The 23,041-nt window shown below is 44.5% G+C and overlaps 1 protein-coding gene across 2 annotated transcripts in view; it reads right to left on the bottom strand.

Annotated features, from left to right (window-relative positions):
- Positions 1-1,407: 1,407 nt before the first annotated feature.
- The window catches only part of SLCO4A1 (solute carrier organic anion transporter family member 4A1), a 63,668-nt gene continuing 42,034 nt past the window's right edge, over positions 1,408-23,041 (bottom strand). Inside the window, exons 6-12 of one of the 2 annotated variants that reach the window (XM_077252889.1) lie at positions 21,655-21,809; positions 19,721-19,916; positions 17,843-18,008; positions 12,281-12,453; positions 8,440-8,504; positions 5,098-5,246; positions 1,408-3,746 (exon numbers count right to left, since the gene is read on the bottom strand). In XM_077252889.1, coding sequence (XP_077109004.1) covers positions 3,594-3,746; positions 5,098-5,246; positions 8,440-8,504; positions 12,281-12,453; positions 17,843-18,008; positions 19,721-19,916; positions 21,655-21,809 — 1,057 coding nt within the window. In that variant the 3' untranslated portion in view covers positions 1,408-3,593. The remainder of the gene's footprint in view (positions 3,747-5,097; positions 5,247-8,439; positions 8,505-12,280; positions 12,454-17,842; positions 18,009-19,720; positions 19,917-21,654; positions 21,810-23,041) is intronic. The other variant, XM_077252890.1, reaches the window with a different exon arrangement.

The raw sequence follows: 23,041 nt of genomic DNA, 5'->3' as shown, positions 1-23,041 counted from the left end.
CATAGTATATGAATTGTTCCAATAAAAGAAGAAAAAAAAGAGTCTTGGAAGTGATGATACAGCCCCACAGAGCCCTGATCTCACATCATCCAGTCTGTCTGGGATTACACGAAGAAACACAAGGATTTTCACAAACGACATCCACAGATCTGTGGTTAGTCATCCAAGATGTTTGGAACAACTTCCCTGCGAAGTTCCTTAAACTGTGCACAAGTGTAACTAGAGGAATTTCTCTCATTCACTTTTCACTTTATTAATTTATAAAAATAAACTAGTAACACCTTTAGGTTTTACTTTTCAGCCTGTTTCCACACCTGCTTAAAACACAGCGCTGAATATGTATAACTGTATTTTTACCATACATACAATATTACCTATTCTGAAAATACGGGGAATATAAAATTCTGCATAGATACATTTTGTTGCTTTATACATAGGAATGAAGATAAAACAGATCCCAGATACCACCTTGTGCTTGTGGATGCATAGATCTCTGTGCTTCTGACTGGCTCTCTAGCAGTCTACAATTAGGAGCTATTTTAAAATTGGTTCAAATATTGCATTCATAAACTTAAATAAAAAAGAGAAATTTCACTAAATGATTATATTGTTCCAAAAATCTGATTAATATGACAGTAAGGGGCAAAGAAAAGCCTGTTTTGTGGATATCCAAGTCTTCAGGCCATCTCAATACAGTGTCAATGCGCAAAAAAAGAGAAAAAAAGGAAAATAATCCGCACTAACATCTGTGTAAGAACGAGTTTTTCTGCTGCATGTAAACCAGTTCCTCAGAGCTGAGGGACGGGGTGCACTTCTGAGAAAAGTAAAGTCCGTATGTATCAGAATGCAACAATAGAAAAAGAAGGCACTCACCGTCCTCTGTTCATTTCTGTACTTTATTGTGGCATAAAACGTAGTAGTGGAAGCAGGTCTTACAGGAGAATGCAGGTGTCGAGACGACGGCCCGTTTCGCGCAAGTGCGCTTCTACAGGCCGCCGCGATCTCCATCTGCGCACGCGCGGAATCCCGCGGCCATTTTCCTGAAGCCCCGGGCAGCAGAGCGCTCCATCTGCGCACGCGCGGCCACAGGAAAGATGGCCGCGCCCACCGGTAAACGGCGAATAGCGAAGACCGCGCTGTTTTGAATCTCCTGGGCAGTGGATCTTCTCTTTGGACATGCGCACACCACTACGCCACCAACGTAATGATGAGCCTGATCTGGGGGAGAAACAGCGCTGTGACCACGCCTATCCGACCTGACCAACTTGAGTGACAGCAGAAAACGGCCACTTCACAAAGGTATTTCGGCAGCCTAACGGGGGTGTAAAGGCACCAAAAAGGCAGTAATGTAAAGCCCAGCTCTGCCCCTATTTCACACTATTTTTATCTAATTTTTAAAAAACGGGGTGATAGGTTCCCTTTAAAAAAGGTAAAGACCTAAGAAATCAAAGACAGACTGACTTATGACAGAACAGACTAAAAACTGTAGTGTAGTTATAATAGGCAAACTGTCAGACATGCCTTAGCATGGCACCAGTCTAGCACTGAGTTCAACAGTTGTCAGCAGTGAAGGGAGCAGGCAGGTTGTCGGCACCTGGGCCACAGTATTCTTTATGTTAGGCTGCTATATTAATCAGATTTTTTTTTTATTAAAAATACATATAGGTGGAAAAGTTTATATTTTTTTAGTTTTCTGACCTGAACTACACTTTTGCACATAAATTTGAACAAACCAAACAATTTCAATCACAATAGCCCCCTCACAGAACAGGTGGTCCATTGTGTTTAATTGATTCTTTGTAATGCTGGGTAAGGCCAAGTTCACACGTTCAGTATTTTACCTCAGTATTTGTAAGCAAAAACCAGGAGTGGGTGAGAAACAGTGGCGTAACTTGAAACTCATGGGCCCTGATGCGAAAGCTCCAACGGGGCCCCCAAATATTTTAAATCTTTAATAGCAATAGGCTTTTTCTTTAGGCCAAAGGGACTTTTAGGGCCGCCTAGGCTCCAGGGCCCAGGTGCGATTGCAACCCCTGCACCTGTTGTAGTTATAAGCCCCTGGAGAGAAATACAGAAGTGGTGATGTGTTTCTATTATACTTTTCCTCTGATTGTTCCTCTCCTGGCTTTGGCTTACAAATACTGAGGTAAAAAATTCATCAAATGCTCAATGTGTGAATGTGGCCTTGAAAATAACATGTTCCTGTTTTGTCTGTTAGGCCACGGTCACAAGTTCAGTATTTAGTGAGTTTTTTACCTCAGTATTTGTAAGCCAAAACCAGAGAGGGTGATGAATACAGAAGAGGCGACGTGTTTCTATTATACTTTTCCTCTGATTGTTCCTCTCCTGGTTTTGGCTTATAAACAATGAGGTAAAAAACTGACCAAATACTGAACGTGTAAATGTGACCTAAGTTATTGATTTCCAGAGACTCCGGAAGAATGACCCTATGTGATCAGGCAGGATAGTGATGTCGCAAGTAAATATTACAGATACAACCCTGGGTCACATTTACTCCTGAAGCCTGTACCCATACCAGCTTTGGCACCAAGTTCAATTAAAGAACCCAATCTTGGCATGTATACCATGTCGTGAAAAGGGTGGCAACACCAAGAAATTCTGTTAAGGAATAAACTTTAGGGGTGTACGAATCCAACCACGTAGTTCCACCACTGAAAGATAATCGGCGGTCAATGAATTCTAGCAGATATGCCAAAACAATTTATTAAAAGGGTTTTCAGTATTTATCTAAAGCTACCATTCTACAGTAAAAAAAATATCTTCCTAATATCATTTGTATTTCAATTGCTCTCCTTGATCAATATCTCTGCTTGTTGCTAGTGAATGAGAAAAGTCTTGTTTACGCCCATAAACTGAAAACCTGTACAGACCTAACACATATCATTGTTGGGGGTTTATTACAACTTTTTTTCTCCACTACTCTATTTTTAATCTATTCAATATTATATTATACTATAATATATGTGCAGGGAATTAAATTATTTTCCTATCTTGATAACTGATATAAATGTATCTGGCCACTAGAGGGCACAACCGGCATAGGGATTCATACATTCCTATGGGAATTGTATAAATCTGTGGGTAGTGAGCTTCCTCTAGTGGCACCTGTCCGTACAGTTTATAAGCAGGTTGTCAACCTCTGTTTGCTTTAGTGAATTGAAACATTCAAGCAGAGACCACAGACATGGTGATTTGAAGCACAAAGTAAATTAGAGAATTGTAAAAATGTTCGCGTTACACAAAATGGGAACAAAAAATTATAAGCAACATTTTATAAATTATGATCGCAATAAGATGTAATAAGATCTTCGCATAAATTAGGATTTTAGTGCTTGTCCACATATTATTACAATGACTGTGTTCTAAGTGCTCAGACAAAGAAACAAGAAATTGCTGATCTGTATCTGCATAAAACACGTACTGTCGCGTGTCCTGTGATGTCATCGCAGTGCTCGGAGTAGCCCTTTCATGCGGTCCGTAGTAAAACGTCACCTGTGACAGCACAGTCTTGATGACCGGAGGAATGCCATGTGACGCATGAAGGCAGTGGAGGGATTTAAGAATAGGGGGACTCAGGAAGGATTGCCCGATGAGGGCACCAACGTTTCTCCTTGAGAGTCTGTCGCTGAATGCCCATTGGCTGCCTTGTCCACACTACTTGCTGGGGAAACTGGGGGCGGTTTATAAAGTAACAGGGCGAGAAGGAAAAACACCAACCCTATTAACTGGAAAAGAGAGAGAGGAGTGTTATTCCTGTACTGAATGAAGTTCAAAAATATATTAGGAAATTGCTCAAGCAGCAATTACCGATCATCATGTATTTACTGAAATCGCTCCCTTTAACAGCAATTTCCCTGCAGATCTGCCATCAGACTAAATACTCGTTTTTGACATCCTGTAGCCTAAATCACATAAGCAGAGTAAAGGCTGGCATTAAAGGGAATTTGTCAGCAGGTTTTTGCTATCTAATCTGAGGACAGCATGAGGTCGAGGTTAATATACTGAACTCAACGATGTGTCACATATCAGGCTGCCTGCTGTTGTTTGCTTAGGCTGAAGAGTTAATCACATTGTGATTAACATTGCGGTTACTAGCTTGCCCCTTGTGCCCTGGTCAGACTCCGCCCTCTTCTGTGATAAGCAGCTCCCTGTCTATACACAAAGCCTGGTGTAGGCGGGGTTAGCTTTTGTAGTTCAGCTTAATTGCTGAAACCGAAAAATTCTGATTGTGTGAGAATGGCTGCAGCCGGTAAGCTAAGTGATACATTGTTGGATTCAGGGTCTCTTTGCCTACGTCATGCTGCTCTCAGGTGAGGTAGCAAAAACCTACTGACTGATTCCCTTTAAGACTAGCCTGTAGTCTGTTGATGCATTTACAGGGAACTGAACTGGAAATTCTTCATGGGCTTGAAGGATATTACATTGCCCCGAAGTAAACTGAATAGGTCAGGGAAATGGCATTCTCCATAGTAAAATTCTGGGACACCTTTTCTTAGAACTTAGGATTGTGTTTTTCCTGTTATTCCTCCTGGAAATGTATGGATAAATTGACTGTGGGTATTTGCACAGAACTGATTGGATAGGCTAAGGGTGCAGTCAGACGGGGAGATGGGAACGCAGTGTATGGACTGGCCGATGGCTCTCCCTACCTGGGTGTGACGGCTTCATGTATTTCTATCCAGCTGTCACTCAGGTCGGGAGAGTCGCTGGCCAGTCCGTGCACTGTGTTCTCATCTCGTTCCTATTTATACGGCTGCCTGGCTGCTCCCTTAGAATGTGTAGTGACAAATGTGAACTATTTGTCCAGACATTTCCAGGATGATTAACATAGAAATCACATAACACAGTGTTGTAAGAAAATATGCTTTAGAATTGTTATTTTATAGGAAGCACAAAAATGTACAAAAAGTGACATGTCAAGAGAGTGGACAAGTCTTTACATAACTCTAAACTATGTTTCAGGCCAGGGTGTCACGACTTTTGTGATGGCTTGCAATGGGATCACTCGTGAGAAGAATGCAATTTTACATGCAGTTTTAAATCTATATGTAATGAGCTCACATAAACCACGCTCACCTTGTAAACGAGACCCGCTATGAGCATATAACTGCTCATGGCTGAATTTTGGTACATGTAGCACGACCCTCTCTCTCCACTTTGGTTTTGCCAGAGCAGGCACGAAATGTCAATCATGGAGCCAAAGGCGATGGGTCCAGGAATTCCACCTGGGGAAGAAACAGAAGGTGGAAATCAAGTAATGATCCAAACACATAATGAAGAAATATCAGCAACAGCAGTCTTTTGTGTGGTCCTGTGTGATAGGTCGAGTTTTACTGTACAAGTCGAGTTTGTGCTTTGTTACAACTCGTGATAAGTGCTTTGACATGGGACTGTAGAAAAGTTCGGTTTACGTCGGTACTTAAACAATAGTGTCCATACAAGTAAATTATGCTTGGAAAGAAAAAGCCTGTTGAGATTTTTAGTCAGAGAAAATCCCCTGAGATTACATTACTGCCTAAGTCTTACTCACTGTTAGTATTTTCCACCTCTGGTAAAACAAGAGGTTGCATAAAAATAATTGGCCAAAAATAATATATAGGAGCACCTCAATCATTCTGAGAGTGACTAGCTACATTGGATAGTGAGAAACAAGACACAACAGATTCCAGAGAAGCAAAAACGAGAGCATTAGTGAGCTCTCGCCCCTTAGGGGCTTCAACAATTTCTGGGGACTGAATCCGACCCTGCCTGTGGAGAAACCTCTGAAGGTATAAAACAACACATCTGATTTAAAGCTTTGCTGCCTCATGACCTTTCAACTTTCCATATAGATCCTCCAGCAAATGCCACAATCAATGACAATCTGATTGTCGCTATTCACATCCACGAAAAAAAGGCCATACTTACCAGCGCCTTGTTACCACACCATTATACATCATACTAATTTACACCGTTAGACCGCTTAGTCAATGGTGACTGAGGCATCTAAGCGGTTAGATTGGGGCTGACTGTCATCCCATTGTAATGTCACTGTTCCCACCTCCCCCAACATGACATAGTTCTGATGGGTTATTATGGCAGCTGGGAGCCTATTCAAGGTTAGAACTCTTATTAAAGCACTAAAAAGACACAAGTATAGTGTAGGTATGTACAGTAATTGTACAAGTTCAAAATTGGGACCAAATGAAAAAACAGTTTACTAAAACATATACGACAGGACTGATGACAGATCCACTTTAATATTTTTCTAAAACTTCGTAAATACTTATGCATAAAATAACAATTCTGAAACATCTTTTATTATAACTGCATTATGCTGTTCTTCTGTTACTCCTACTAGAAATTTATTGACAGGCGGAATAACAGAATAACGCAGAGTTCTAAAAAGAGATGCTCCAGAATCGTTATTTGATTAGAATAAATGTATTTGATAAATCAGAAAAGTCAGGAGATTGCACATATCCTAAAATTTAATTTATCATTCTTTTCCAGCTTGGTTAAAAAAAAAAATAACACAATTGGTATTACCGTATCCATAAAAGTCTGAACTAATTAGATAATTATTCACAATAGCTCCCCAAAATTCAAGAATTCTAGAATTGCTTTATTTTGGTCACTTATCAAGAAAAAAAAATTGAATAGTAAGTGAAGAAAATCTTGTATGTATGGCAAAATGGTACCCATGAATAGTACATATTGCCCTGCGAAAATAATGCCCACAAACAGCTCCATCAGTGAGTTATGAACTGTCAAGAAATTAAAAAGTTATAAAATACTGTACAAACGTTTTAGGAAGGTGTGGAAAAAATGCAGCAAAGTCAGAATACTTTCAATGTAGAAGTGGTAATAGTTTAACTTTCTCAATTATCAAAATGCAAAGTAAATGAACAAAAGAGAAATCTAAATCAAATTAGTATTTGGTGTGATCATTCTTTACCTTCAAAATACATCAAACCATCAATTCTTCTAGGTACACTTGATCAGTTTGTGCAGTAAAAGAGGATGTTCCAAACATCTTGGAGAACTAACCACAGATCTTCTGTGTGTTTCACTTGTGCAAATCCTTCTGTTTTTTTCATGTAATCACAGACAGGCTTGATGTTGAGATCAGGGCTTTGATCTGGTCATTTCATCACTTCTAGGACTCCTTGTTCCTCTTTCATGTCATACACTACGGCAAGACTGAGCACGACAACAATACACAAGGAAGTTATACTGCATCAGCTAGGTCTCTCTAAAGCAAGTAGACTGTGATTTCAAGATGTGCAGTTTAAGCTCTTTTGAGAAGAACTAATAAATGGAAGACTGAAAAAATCCAGACAAATACTTATCCATTGTACAATACTATTAGGGCAGGGAAGTGTCTGATTGACTTCAAATTTATTCTGCAGAAAGAAAACAACTCCAAACACACATCCAATGTTATTAAGAACAATCCTCAGCATAAAGAAGAACAAGAGTCCTGGTAGTGATGAGCGCTGACCTCATCATCATCCAGTCTGGGTGGGATCACATGAAGAGACAGAAGGACTTCCACAAGTGACATCCACAGAAGATCTACGGTTAGTTCTCCAAAATGTTTAGAACAACTTCCTGCAGAGTTCCTTCGAAACATGTGTGCAAGAGACAAGTGTACCTAGAAGAATTGATGCCGTTTATAATATTGATGAGATTTAGATTTCTCTGTGGTTCATTCACTTTGCATTTTGTTTAGTGATAAAAATAAATTAACACTTCTATTTTTTTGAAAGCATTTTTACTTTTCAGCATTTTTTCCACATCTGCCTAAAAATTGTGCACAGTACTGTAGGTTTCAGTGTATAGAACCACACATGACATTTTTAAGAAGTTTTTAATTTGTAAAAATATTAAAACAAAAAACTTTGGAGCCAATTCATCAGTTTGGAAAAGAAATCTCGAGTAAAACTGGTTTAAAGATTTCAAAATTTTTCGGCAACACATAACTATTTAAAAGAAAGTTTTTACATTTTTCCGTCAGCTCCGACAACTGTTTGACAAGTGAGTGGAGCTTAGTAGGGAGAGCCATGGTCAAGTGACGGTAACAAATTCTTCATCATTTATACCACAAAACAGGCAGAAATTAAAACAGAAATGCACCCCAGTCCCTGATTGAAGTACTTTTCTCATGCTTGTGCACCTCTCTTAATGAGTTTGGCGCATTTTCCTCATTTTGCACGGCTGAGGAAGAGTCAGTAAATCGTGCCCTTTCCTAGTTCAACTGAAGATGGAAATGGAGTATTATGTATGAAAGTCACAGCTGATTACTTAGGAGAAAGCACTTTGCTCTGAGTACAAGGCCAAGCAGATAAAAATCTGAGGCCGAGGAGATAGCAAATGATGAGTTTATCAGTAGGGTTATTGAGTCCATTAGTCTGAGTGCTTCTTCTTATTCCATACCTAATGTCCGCACTAATATCCACTGGATCCCAAGTGCAAAGGAGCGCTGACTATCCGAGACACACCTAGAACACAAAAGAGTCATGGGAAAATACGCAGTTAACAAGTCACATGTCATGGATCAATAGCGTTGGTACATGTGAGACGTGACTTAAAGGCAACCCGACACTTTCAATAAATATGTATTTGTTTTACCTGGTCTAACTTCTGCTGTTCCCCTGTTTTTCTTTTGTTCCTGCCCTTCTCTAATCCTGAGATATGGCCATCTCTTCCCTCCATGGAGATACAGTATGTTTAGACCTCCTAAACTGTTCTCTTTTGGGGTCTATTTAAGGACATCGCCCACTTGGCTAAAAGAAAGACTAAATTTATATACAGGGAAGAGAGGGCCGTATCCCAGGAACGGAAGGGTGCAGGAATGAAAGAAGAAAAAAAAAGCAGGAGAACAGTGGGATTTACATATTTATGGCAAGTGACAGCTCCTCTTAAAGGGACTTTTCACATTTATCTCACTGCATAATAAAAAGATGTACCATCTTCTAATATACTTCACATATAATTTCCTAACCATTTTCCATATCAATGCTTGCTGTCACTGAATAATAACAATCTAGTTTTGCTAATAAAAAAATAGGTCTCCATTGTCACCATTCTATCCGGATTAGATAATCGGCAGCACAAATCTCTCTCCTGCTGTGATATTTTGCTACAATGTATCAGTGCAGGTGCAATGGAGGATTGTCTTCCCTGAAGCCAAGTGCTTGTCATGTGGGAGGGAAACCTAATTTTTACATCTAAAAATTCCCTTTATCTATAGGAATTTGGGCTCAATATTAAAAAATAAGACATTTCCAGATTCAGCTTTGGTTCTCCTATTTGCTATCCATAATGACAGCATGTCAGGCGACAAATGAGACCAAGTGCTGGCGGCAGTGGTGACATATGAAATGGCCACCATAGTCACTAGTCTGTCGTTATAGCCAGCACACCTACAATCACTGGGGGCAGCACAAGGTGGACCGGGGAGGAGCTGTGCTTAAAAAATGCAAATATCGCTTTAAAGGGGTATTCCCATCTTAAAAGGTCCTATCCTAATATGTAGTAGGTGTAATAATAGTAATATTAGCTAAAACACATGAGCCCCGGGCAGCAGAGCGCTCCATCTGCGCACGCGCGGCCACAGGAAAGATGGCCGCGCCCACCGGTAAACGGCGAATAGCGAAGACCGCGCTGTTTTGAATCTCCTGGGCAGTGGATCTTCGCTTTGGACATGCGCACACCACTACGCCACCAACGTAATGATGAGCAGGTTTCTGGGGGAGAAACAGCGCTGTCACCACGCCCATATGACCAGACCAGCGTGAGTGACAGCAGAAAACGGCGACTTTACAAAGGTATTTTGGCAGCTTAGGTAGGTTATAAAGGCACACAAAAGACACTAATGTAACGCCCAGCTCTGCCCCTATTTAACGGTATTTTTACCTCATCTTCAAAAAACGGGGTGACAGGTGCCCTTTAAGATCCATGGGACGGTAGCCAACCTCCCTGGACGTGGCCACAGGAGGAAAATTGATGATAAATCAAAGAGACGGATAATACAAATAGTAACAAAAGAGCATAGAAAAAAACTTCTAAACAGATTAAAGGTGAACTTCAAGCTCAAGGAACATCAGGGTCAGATCGCACCATCCGTCACTGTATGAGCCAAAGTGGACTTCATGGGAGAACCAAGGAGGACACCATTGTTGAAAAAAAATCATAAAAAAGCCAGACTGGAATTTGCCAAACTACATGTTGACAAGCCACAAAGCTTCTGGGAGAATGTCCTATGGACAGATGAGATAAAAATTGAACTTTTTTTTGGCAAGGCACATCAGCTCTATGTTCACAGATGGAAAAATGAAGCATATCAAGAAAAGAACACTGTCCCTACTGTGAAACATGGAGGAGGCTTTGTTATGTTCTGGGGCTGCTTTGCTGCATCTGGCACACGGTGTCTAGGATATGTGGAGGGTACAATGAAATCTCAAGACTATCAAGGGATTCTAGAGGGAAATGTGCTGCTCAGTGTGAGAAAACTTGGTCTCAGTCGCTGGTCATGGGTTTTGCAACAGGATAATGACCCAAAACACACAGCTAAAAACACCCAAGAATGACTAAGAGGAAAACATCGGACTATTCTGAAGTGGCCTTCTATGAGCCCTGACCTAAATCCTATTAGCGTCTTTGGAAAGAGCTGAAACATGCCATCTGGAAAAGGCAACCTTCAAACACGAGACAACTGGAGCAGTTTGCTCTTGAGGAGTGGGCCAAGAGGTGCAGAAGTCTCATTGACAGTTACAGGAATCATTTGATTGCAGTGATTGCCTCAAAAGGTTGTGCAACAAAATATTAAGTTAGTGTACTTATGGCTTCAGTATTTGCTGCGGATTGGATGCTGCGTACAGCCACAGCGTCCAATCCGCAGCGGCCAGATGTCACAGCATAGTGGAGGGGATTTTACGAAATCCCATATCCACTATGCGTTCAAAGACGCAGGCGGCAGACCTGCATATACGCACATGTGGCACGTCTTTATAGACCGCAGCATGTCTGTTTATCTTGCGGAGATGCTCAGTCTCTGCAAGATAAATTACACATTCTACTGTATGTATAGGATGTGGTGATTCCACATGTGTTCAATGAACACAAGCGGAATCACCACCCGTACAAAAGGGGGCAGCGCTTTGGGTGGAGTGGGGTATCCGCTGCGTCCAAAGTGCTGGGATTCCAGACCACAGACCCATACCCTTAAGAGTACCATCATTTCTGTCCAGGTCTATTTCATCAGTTTTATTTTTTTTTTTATTCTGTGGAAGCATGGTTGATAAGCAATATCTGACTTTCATTTGTTCATTTTCATAGATTTTTTTATTTATTATTACTTTTGTCAGATTCAAGTTATTTCTGTGACCATTATGGGTTTTTCTGTCATTAAACGAGGGGTACCAGCAATTTTGACCACGTGTGTATCAGTCTTAAGGTACCGTCACACTCAGCGACGCTGCAGCGATATAGACAACGAGCGTCGCTGTTTAGGTCGCTGGGGAGCTGTCACACAGACAGCTCTCTCCAGCGACCAACGATCAGGGGAACGACTTCAGCATCGTTGAAACTGTCTTCAACGATGCCGAAGTCCCCCTGCAGCACCCGGGTAACCAGGGTAAACATCGGGTTACGTCACCGCTGTGCTGCTTTACGGCCAGCCGGCGCTGACACATTCAGTGCACGGAAGCCGCCGGTGGGGGACGTGACAGACATCAGAAGGTGAGTATGTAGTGTTTTTTTTTTTACTTTTACAATGGTAACCAGGGTAAATATCGGCTTACTAAGCGCGGCCCTGCGCTTAGTAACCCGATATTTACCCTGGTTACAAGTGAACACATCGCTGGATCGGTGTCACACACACCGATCCAGCGATGACAGCGGGTGATCAGAGACGAAATAAAGTTCTGGACTTCTAGCTCCGACCAACGATATCAAAGCAGGATCCAGATCGCTGCTGCGTGTCAAACACAACGAGTTCGCTATCCAGGACGCTGCAACGTCACGGATGGTCGTCGTTCTCGCTGCAAAGTCGCTTAGTGTGAAGGTACCTTTAGTTATTGAACCAGTAATTTCTAAACACAGGAGGTTTTTACAATCTGTCATTCTTACCCCCCATACACGCAATTTCCGCTCGCACCTCTGCCACCACTTATCCTATAGGAACCGTAATATCAGATAAGTCAATATTCAGCCATACCATCAGTCAGGCTACCCCAATATACACCAGGCACGGTTAGATGGTCGGTGAGGATACCTTAGTGTTGCGGTCAGTGCAGGAATACTGCAGAGGAATGTAAACAATATGACAGTGAATGTGAACACTAAAAGCAAAGACATCTTCTGGCAGGAAGACGAACATTTCCCGGACACAGTCTGTGCACCAGCCATGGAGATATTTGATGCAATGCAGCTACAGTTTTGGTAAACCTGGAACAGAAAAAACAAGTCAACCCTAAATTATATACTCAGCGCTCAAAAATATATGACATATTTTATAAAAACACTGATGAACCAATGACGCCCCAGCAAGGAGCTTGAAGGGGGTTATCAGAGAGTCTAAGATTGGAGCTCAATCCTCAGGATAGGTCATCAATATCAGATCAGTGGGGGTCTGATATCTAACACCCCTACCGATCAGGTGCTACCAGTTCTGGCAGTGGTCGGATGTAACCACTAAACATGTAATGGGTGTAGCGGCCGCTGTCAAGTGCTGCAGATCATCTCTGGCACTTTTTTATTGCCATCTATGGCAAGCCTGGAGCGCCCCCACACCGCCGCAGGGCCGAGGGGTACCCGGAGCCGGGCCTCTAGGTCTCAGTCCTGGGGTTGTCACGGTGGCTAGACCCGGTCCGTGGCCCTGTCTGTCAGTGGGGGACGTCCGGTGCAATAAGTGATGTTGTAGCGGTGCAGTTGTGGGGTGCAGGTCGCGGTAAATAACGAGGACACCAGGTTGCAGTCTCTTTACCTCTTTACTGAAGCTCTCTGGGTCCTCAGTCCGGAATACGGCTCACCAGGCTGCGCAAGTCCGGCCGGTCCAATGGCACTTCCAGAGCTCTCCTTGCAGGTGGAAATCGGTGCCTTCCTTCTAGCGCTATGTGTTGCAGTCCTTCCCTGCTGTGCTTACGGAAAGTACCCCACAACTGTTGTGTCTGTTTCTCGTGTTCCCTCACAACAACTTAATTCGCAATGATCTTTCTCGTCCCTCCAGATACTATGGTAGGAACGCACCCGTATGACGGGGAGGCTCGGAGATCTTCCGGGACTCTATCTGCGCCCCTCTCCTGTTGGTACCCCCCTTTGCCTTCCTGGGTGATGCGTGAGACAGTCCGCCTCAAGCTAACTGCCCTGCCGTAGGTCTGAGGTATGGCTTGAAACTCTTTACCTCCTCGGCGTTCCGGCCACCGGTAGTGCGCCTCAGTAAGGTGCTGCCTCTTTCAGCACAACCCTCACTGGTACCTCCTTTCGCTTGATTTCGTTTCTCACTCAGCACAATCTATCTCGCTTCTTAGTCCTTCCTTGGGCACCGCCGCTATGCTGAGCAGGCACGGTCCCTTTACGTTCTTTCCATGCCAAGCCTCTGCCAGGATCCCACCCCTGGCAGAGACCCTACAGTCTCTCCCTTCACAACACCCTCTGCCACCAGGTGTTGCTCCGTTCAATCCCGTCAGCGTTCTCTCTAACTTCCTGCCTGACCCCCAGTTTACCCACTATGGTGGGGAGTGGCCTAATGAATAGCACCCTTAGCTCCCCCCGGAGGCCCAGCTGTGAAATGTCTTGGTGACTGTGATACCTGCTCAGAGAACTCCTTCCGTGCCATCGAACGCAGCATGGCCCCCCTTAGTGGCTGAACCATGCTACTGCAACGACCAGGACTCTGGGGCGCTGCACTCCCCCCTGGTTAAACACAGTACTCCGGGACTGGGAAGAAAAACAACAATACAGGTTAGCAAAAGACATACAATTTTGTTGAGTGCAAATAACAATAAGTATACTTAAGTAGGCTTCCCTTTATGGGAGGTGAGGACACTTGTAACGTTACAAACATAATTAACCTTATAATTTACAGAGTATAAATAACTTCTGTTACCCAACCGGGTATTCTATTTAGTGCAATTTTTGAAATAATAACTTAACATTGCCTTTAAGAAACTCACACTCTTAGTCTATCAAAGGCCTTCCTATAATCACATTATAAGGCATTTCAACTTTACATTCTCCTTCTTGTGAACCTGCAGGACCGCCTGTCCCTACGGCACCAGACCTACTGCCTCTCCTTTCTTCTACAGGACCGCCCTGTTCAGCCAGGGCCTACTGCCTTTCGCTACTATACACAGTATAGACATAACATTCCTTTCGGTTGAAGAACTCTGAGCCAGCTCTACTCGGCCCCTTTAAGGACTCACTCTCTAACCCCTACGGGTTCACTCTCTGTCCTTAGCAACAAAGTAACTTTTCAATGGGGACGCAGGGTTTACCTTCTATCCTCACCCTCATTATTACTTCTCTTACTTTCAACTATGCAGACCTCCACTTCTACCCCTACGGGCTCTCTGCATCCTTCCTGTCTTCAAAACATTATTCAAATTTCACATTTTAACAAATTCAACACATATAACTCGGCATGTAAAACAGTTACATTTTCTTTTCAAGGCATCATTACCACATTACTATTCTGTAACAGTATCGCTTTCAAGTACAATTCTTCACATCCCCTTTAAGAGGGGACCAGGTCTCTCTGAGGTAGCTCGTCTTCTCAGCCTACCAGTCTCATGCAAAGTTCCGGTCCGGTATCTTCACAAAGTGTCTTTAACTAGGACCAGTAGGAACGGTTTCTTCGCAAAGTGTCTTTTGACTAAAACCAGTAGGGAGCACCTTTAAGAAAGTGCAAACTATTTACAAGGGAAAGTTTGAATCATGCGCAGTTCATGATTTCTGCAGTTCTCTTTTTTTAAAACTGTATAAACTTCAGGAAAACAACAGTGACCCCGGGTCAACAAAGGGGTCACCTTTAACCCTAGACGGGTTTAGCAGCAAACAGGAACAGTTAAAGGAATGAACAGTTAACTATTTACATTTTCATGGTATCGAGGTTTATTCTCCTTCCGGTGGCTGGGGCTCCGCGCCCCCGGCCACTACAGCGCCAGTGTCCTCGGTTCGAACATGCAGATGGACTCGACTGGCCAACTCCGGGGCTGCCACTAGGCGTACCGTCGCGATAGTGACAAGTTCAGGCGCTCCCGGGACCAGATCTGGGGCTGCAGGTGCCGCAGGCCCAGACATACACCGCCGAACATTTCGTGCATACCACCCGAGTGGGTTCAAGTGGCGGCTGTAGGTCACTGGATCCCCCTTTTGTAACGGTTCTCCGCTTCGGCCACAACAGGGAGCCCTCACGTTACAGTGCGCAACGAAAACATCAGTATCCAGTCCCGGCTCGTGTATGAGGCCCCACCCCCTTTTTACATGGTAGGCCAACACAGTGCCCCGCCTTACCGCGTCTCTGTCATCCCATGCCGGGGGGGGTTGTTGTACTTTCGTTGGGCCCATCGACTCAGCTCCTTTCCGTCCTTTCCACTGCAGAATCAAGCACTGTCTATATTGTTCCCATGTAAGCACCGCAAGAGTGGACCCGTTCTCCCGGGATCCATCTGCTCTAAACCAGGGGGTGTCCCACCGAAGAACTACTCCATCTAAGCTCACATCCACAGGCTCCCCCACTCCAGTCGACAGCGGTGGCACCATCCTCCCCAGGTCATCGGGGGATAGCACCATTAGCCCTGCCGAGATAAGTCGCTCCCTACTGCGATAGAGGTGGGTCATGGAAGTGGGCTCGCGGAGGGGAGCAGGGACGTCGGCCATACCTGCGCCTAATATGGTTCCATCGGTGTCGCTCCGGTCCGTTAACGAGGACGCTGGAATCTGCTGCAGCCCGGACCGGGGCTCCTCCAATGGGATGCTCGGATTCGGCCCCGCTAGCCGTGGTTCCCCCTCCTCTAACTCCGAGGTCGGGATTGGTGGACGTAGCTCTGCTGTCGGGTCCGCGGCCTTCCGGTCCATCTCCGGTGAAGAAAGGCAGGCCTGAACCGCTTCTTCCTCGCTCAGGCACTCGCCGTTCATCATCGCCGCCTGATAGTCGCTGGCAGTGCATGCACCTAACTCCGCCATTTCTCCGAGGTCGGGCTTCTCCGTCGCCAGCTTCCCGCCGTTGCATCTCAGGGGGTTGTCTTCTGTTTTGGGGCAGGTCATCTCTTTGCAGCCAGAAGTGCAGGGGGCGGTAGCCATTTCTCGCGCCACACTGGGAGTCTCCGCCCATAACACACCCTCCTTCTCCTGGGGTGTAGCAATGGCGGCGCCTTTTGGCGGGAACTTCTGGCGGCCAATGGCGCAGCACAATCTTGCAATAAAGTACAGTAAATCACAGTCTCTAGGCACACATGACCTGATTCTTCAGGCTTAAGTAGATCCTGTTCGTGACGCCAAATTGGAGCGCCCCCACACCGCCGCAGGGCCGAGGGGTACCCGGAGCCGGGCCTCTAGGTCTCAGTCCTGGGGTTGTCACGGTGGCTAGACCCGGTCCGTGGCCCTGTCTGTCAGTGGGGGACGTCCGGTGCAATAAGTGATGTTGTAGCGGTGCAGTTGTGGGGTGCAGGTCGCGGTAAATAACGAGGACACCAGGTTGCAGTCTCTTTACCTCTTTACTGAAGCTCTCTGGGTCCTCAGTCCGGAATACGGCTCACCAGGCTGCGCAAGTCCGGCCGGTCCAATGGCACTTCCAGAGCTCTCCTTGCAGGTGGAAATCGGTGCCTTCCTTCTAGCGCTATGTGTTGCAGTCCTTCCCTGCTGTGCTTACGGAAAGTACCCCACAACTGTTGTGTCTGTTTCTCGTGTTCCCTCACAACAACTTAATTCGCAATGATCTTTCTCGTCCCTCCAGATACTATGGTAGGAACGCACCCGTATGACGGGGAGGCTCGGAGATCTTCCGGGACTCTATCTGCGCCCCTCTCCTGTTGGTACCCCCCTTTGCCTTCCTGGGTGATGCGTGAGACAGTCCGCCTCAAGCTAACTGCCCTGCCGTAGGTCTGAGGTATGGCTTGAAACTCTTTACCTCCTCGGCGTTCCGGCCACCGGTAGTGCGCCTCAGTAAGGTGCTGCCTCTTTCAGCACAACCCTCACTGGTACCTCCTTTCGCTTGATTTCGTTTCTCACTCAGCACAATCTATCTAGCTTCTTAGTCCTTCCTTGGGCACCGCCGCTATGCTGAGCAGGCACGGTCCCTTTACGTTCTTTCCATGCCAAGCCTCTGCCAGGATCCCACCCCTGGCAGAGACCCTACAGTCTCTCCCTTCACAACACCCTCTGCCACCAGGTGTTGCTCCGTTCAATCCCGTCAGCGTTCTCTCTAACTTCCTGCCTGACCCCCAGTTTACCCACTATGGTGGGGAGTGGCCTAATGAATAGCACCCTTAGCTCCCCCCGGAGGCCCAGCTGTGAAATGTCTTGGTGACTGTGATACCTGCTCAGAGAACTCCTTCCGTGCCATCGAACGCAGCATGGCCCCCCTTAGTGGCTGAACCATGCTACTGCAACGACCAGGACTCTGGGGCGCTGCAAGCCCATAGACAGAGTACAGCACCAGGCTATCTACCTTAGTCCCATAGACATTAAATGGAATGACAGTGCACGTGTCACCCAGATATGAGGCCCCCCGTATTCACACAGTTATCACACATCATATGGATACATAAAAATACATTTCATTGGCCAGTTTAACCTCATGTCCCCCAGATCCCTACCACTGATTTGGATGACATACCTTTTTACCATTGTCGAGCTCCATGTACGTTCCTGAGCACCCCGCATAGCAGGCAGAGTAGTACATGATTCCATCCGCTCCACACACAGGACTGTAATGTTCCTGCGCACAGCCACAGTCGGCATTACAGGCGGCAGACAGGTTCAGGCTGTTTTCCCAGAGGACACTGCAGAGAACGAGCAAAGGGGATCAGGTTTTAGCTCTCCAACCCAATAGATCTAGAGCTGCACCATCATATTCCTGTACGAAAACCACGTTCCGTTACATAACAGGGCAGATTTAACTTTCAGGAATCCGGAAAAGCTTGGTGGTAACCAATGATATGGCTATAGGGCCTGAAGAGGTTGACTAATCTGCCAAATTGAAGAACAGAAGTGATATTTGGGGGCCAGCTATCCATTATTTTTCAGGGTCTCAAGAACTTCACGTCAGTGTGGGTATTTTAAAGGGTTAATCTCATCCTAATAAATATGTAAGGTTGGATAGCGTTTGTAAATGCAATTTTCTGCTCATTAAAATTTTCAGCCATTTTTGAGATATTAACAATTTTCTTTCTTTTAGTTTACAGCTCATTGCCTTTGAAACCGACCACCACTGCTAGACAGCAGAACATGCGCAGTGTTTACAAGCTCTTTTCTTTTGAGCTTGTAAGCACTTATTTGATCTGGCCAGGTTCACTGGGACGTGCTGTTACCTCCTAATCCTGGCCAGCTTCAGCGCAGCGCCTATAAACTAAACAGCGGCGGTGGCTGGTTTCCTAGACAAGAGCGGTACGCAAACAAAAAAAGAAAACTTAATATTTCAAGAACGGCTGCAAACTCTAGTACGCAGTAAATTGCAAAAGTGCTTGATTTTACAAGCACTATCCGACAATATCCATCTATGAAGATGGGAATAACCCTTTAATCGAGGTAATACGGTTGTCACCCTGCTTTCCATAGAAACAGATAAGTAACTGCGGAAAAGAGCACATTAGTTTATTGAACGGACAATGCAACTAAAGGGACCTGGATTTACAGACAGGTTTGGGGGTGCAGGAAACAAGGCAATTGGCCGGGGTCCCCCATTTCTGTGGACTGGACCCTGGAGAGCAATAATAGTGGAGCATACAACCTTCCCTCCCTGGGCCACTAAGGACTTGACTTTTAACCCATTCACTGACTGGATTACCATGGAGTTTACTCTAAACATTTTCATAGTGTAGACTTTGTAGGGCAGTATCATTTGGACATTGGTAGTTTTATTTGTGCATTGATTGGCAGCACATTAGTGGCGTAACTTAAATCTCAAGGACAACAATGCAAAAGCTCCAACGGGACCCCCAATTATTGTAGGTCTTTAGTAGTAATGGTCTTTTTATATGGGCTAAACCAGTGTTCCACAACTCCGGTCCTCAAGAGCCACCAACAGGTCATGTTTTCAGCATCTCCTTAGTATTGCGCAGGTGATGGAATTCTTGCCTGTCCAGGTGATGGAGTTATCACTTGGGCAATACTAAGGAAATCCCGAAAACATGACCTGTTGGTGGCTCTTGAGGACTGCAGTTTGAGAACACTGGGCTAAAGGGACCTTTTGGCCCCCGATGCGATAACAACCCCTGCACCTATTATAGTTACGCTCCTGCAGCACATATATTGTGGTGAGACTTGGGCACTATATGGTTTTGTTATCGAGATACTATATGGAGGTATTATGTAATTGTGCGATGGTGTAATTTAGTATTATGTGAGCACTGTAAGGCATTATTTGGATAAAAAGTTCATATCTGTATGTGGTTTATGTGTCTAAAAGCAGGGAGTGGGGGTCCCTACTGTACTTGATACGCAAGGCATTAATTTCTATAATATCGCCTCTACCTAGATTCTATAAAATCCATACCTGTCAGCGTAGGGTTCAGTCACTCCGGCCATAGGCATGTTGGGACAGCTGATTAGGAATATGAAAATTGACATCAGACTTAGGACAGCGCATAAGACACAGAATCGGATTACTCCTGAGCAATGAAGTTTCAGTTTATTGACTATAAACCCCCCAAGGAAGGTTCCTCCACCCCCGGCTGGGACCACCAGATACCCTGTGCAAGCGAGAAGAACAAAGAACACAATTATGACCAGGAATATTATAAATGTCCATATTAAACGGTTATTTCCGACAAGCCTACAACCTGCAGTAACCACCGATCGACCAAACCGCTGCATGACCAGCTCTATCCTCACCTACTGTATTCTCACCCATCCCTTGTAGATTGTGAGCCCTCGCGGGCAGGGTCCTCTCTCCTCCTGTACCAGTTATGACTTGTATTGTTTAAGATTATTGTACTTGTTTTTATTATGTACACCCCTCCTCACATGTAAAGCGGCATGGAATAAATGGCGCTATAATAATAAATAATAGTAATAAAAATAATAATAATTTCTATAACACCAACATATACTCTAGTAATGTACAAATAGTGCCCTGACAACAGGAGCTCACAATCTTACTTCCAGTCATGCACACATCTCTATGCAAGCATAGAGACAATATTTAAGGCGGACGTTCGTGTAGCTGTTGTCCAAGTAATCTGGAGTGACTGATGATCTGGAGGAGGATGTACAGTACCACTGAGCTGCACCAAATAAAGAGCCAATTGTCCTTCCTTGGAGCTGCTCACAGGGTTAGGATACTCGGTCTGCTAAGTCTTTTGTGCTAAAAGCATCAGTCCAAGATTCACCTCAATGTCTTTCAGTTAAACTTTTTACCAAACATAATGAAACGGAAAGACTACCCCTCAAGAACTCGGCCAACAACGGGTCCTTAATGGTGGTGAATAGAAAGCCATTGTCAGATGAAGTTTTGTCTTTACACATTATTACATGCTGTAGATTAGAGCAGGGGTCCCCAACTCCAGTCCTCAAGGCCCACCAACAGGTCATGTTTTCAGGATCTCCTTAGTCTTGCCCAGGTGATAATTGCATCACCTGTGCAATACAAAGGAAATCCTGAAAACATGATCTGTTGGTGGGCCTTGAGGACTGGAGTTGGGGACCTCTGGATTAGAGCACCTTTAAGAATCTTTTAGTGGATGCAGTCTGGTAAAATAAGTGAATCTCTAACATCAAGACCTTTTTAATGTACAAAATTCTGTGCTAATTTAAAAATATTTTTGCCACTAGGAGGAGCTCAGGAGCTTACTGCAGACGCAGTTAATATTGCATTCAATAGAAACATATTTATGCAGGAAGCTACAAAGCACCCCCTAGTGGAGGCTGCGGGCAGGAAGAATTGTAAATTTCAGTTTTATGTCTATGTTAGGAATTTGTAGCTCTGTATTAAAAAATATATTTACCATACAGTATAGATATGTGAATATATTATGTGATTTGGCATCCATTCTGGCACTGTCTGGGCTATTACATCAGACTACAAAGATGGACAACACCTGAAAGTAGGTCAAAAAGAGACTGACGTTTCGTATTTTGCCTAATTGAAGTCAATGGTTCCATTGCGACTATATCTACATTCCGTTTGGGGCCATGAACGAGGCACAGAACCCGACTTTGGAGGGTTTGGCATCTATTATTGGACTGATATTAGCTAAAGAAACTCTGTACCTAGATCTGTTCTTCCGCTTTAAGTCACCTCTTTAGTAATATTTCCGTCCGCAGGCGGTTTCCCCCGGCTGCATCTATTTTGTGGTTTCAGCTCTCAGTATCTGACGACTTCTCTTCAGAAGAAATAACTCAGCACAATGCACAGTTATCACCTCTATTCTTTCTCCATGCCGGGAATTCATATTAACACACCGACTATAGGATGAGGGACCGACTTACCAAAAAAAGTAGCAGCTTGAGACGCACTCAAACTGAACTGGGACTCTAGAAACTTTGGCCCAAATGTTGACACTCCTGTGATGAGAGTCGCTTCTGTCGCCCCCGCTAAGCACAGGAAAATAAATGTAGGGTTTCTGAGAAGCATCAATACTGACCTATGGGGTAAAACAGGAGTCCACATGAGAGGATACAGAACCGCAGGTGCCCCCCACACAGTAAGCGGTGTTATAATCTAGCTGATGGATCAATCACATGCCCCGGACTGCATGATAAAAACAGCTACAAAGGACAGTAGCCAAACCTGTTCAATGCCCACCATACCCAACATAATCCACTTACAGGGTGTCCCCCATCCAATCAACAGTACATACTGTAATGCTTGATTACTCCTGGGCCCTACAAAAGGTTCCCAGAAATTATTAATTCATGGTACAAATATTTAGCAATTTAGAGCCCGCCACTTGCTGTCAGTGAATTCTTACTTCTTTTGTATGTCTGTGTCTCTAAAGAAGAAAGAAAACAATGTCACTAGCATAACCTCTCCTGTAAGTCAATGTCTGATCCTTTAACCTCTGTCTGCCGAGGCCATTTTTAGTTTTTTATCACCCCTTCTCCAAGATCCATGCTTGCCTGACTATTTTAATAACTCCCATAGAAGCCCGAGAGGCGGTAAGTCACGGCCGCCTCTGCATTTGCAGGTGGCAACACGTGGCCCCATTCTAGAGACAGGTGTGGGTCTCAAAGATGGTGTCACCAATCGTATATATCAATCTCATAACAACTCTCTGGTAACGAGCCAAACTCTTGGGTCAGTAATAGTGATGAGCGAATGTGCTCGGATAGGGTGTTATTTGAGCATGCTCATGTGCTAACCGAGGGTCATATGTTCGAGTCCCTGCAGTTGCATGTCTCGCATCTGCAATACATGCAGGGATTGCCCAACAGCCACGAGACATGCAACTGTGGGGACTCGAACATATTTTTCGAGCATGCCGAAGGCACTCGGTTAGCACATGAGCATGCTCAGATAACACCCTATCCGAGCACATTCGCTCATCACTAGTCAGTATTACTCTCTTATCAGGGGTCCAATACAAGGATCCGGAAGCCATGAAAAGCTGACAAGTGAGTGGCTTAGTATAGTATCAGAATGTTCGAATGAGGTCAAGACAAGTTCTTGACCCCTAAAAGTAAGTTCTTAACATTTCCATTCACTGACAACAAGTGGAGATCTTGGCCATTGAGAAAAAGTATTATTTGTTAGATCTTTTTGTTATGTAATGAATTTGGCTTCCACCAGAAACCCTCCTGCACATTCAGAGTGCACCCAAATCTACTGGACACTATTACATCAGGGAACAGCTAGATTAGCAATTGTCTATCCGTC

The sequence above is a fragment of the Ranitomeya variabilis genome, chromosome 4 (assembly GCF_051348905.1).
Source record: "Ranitomeya variabilis isolate aRanVar5 chromosome 4, aRanVar5.hap1, whole genome shotgun sequence".
In the NCBI taxonomy this organism is placed as follows: Eukaryota; Metazoa; Chordata; class Amphibia; order Anura; family Dendrobatidae; genus Ranitomeya; species Ranitomeya variabilis.
Note: the sequence above shows the minus strand (reverse complement) of the source record. Positions and strands in the feature narration are given on the sequence as shown.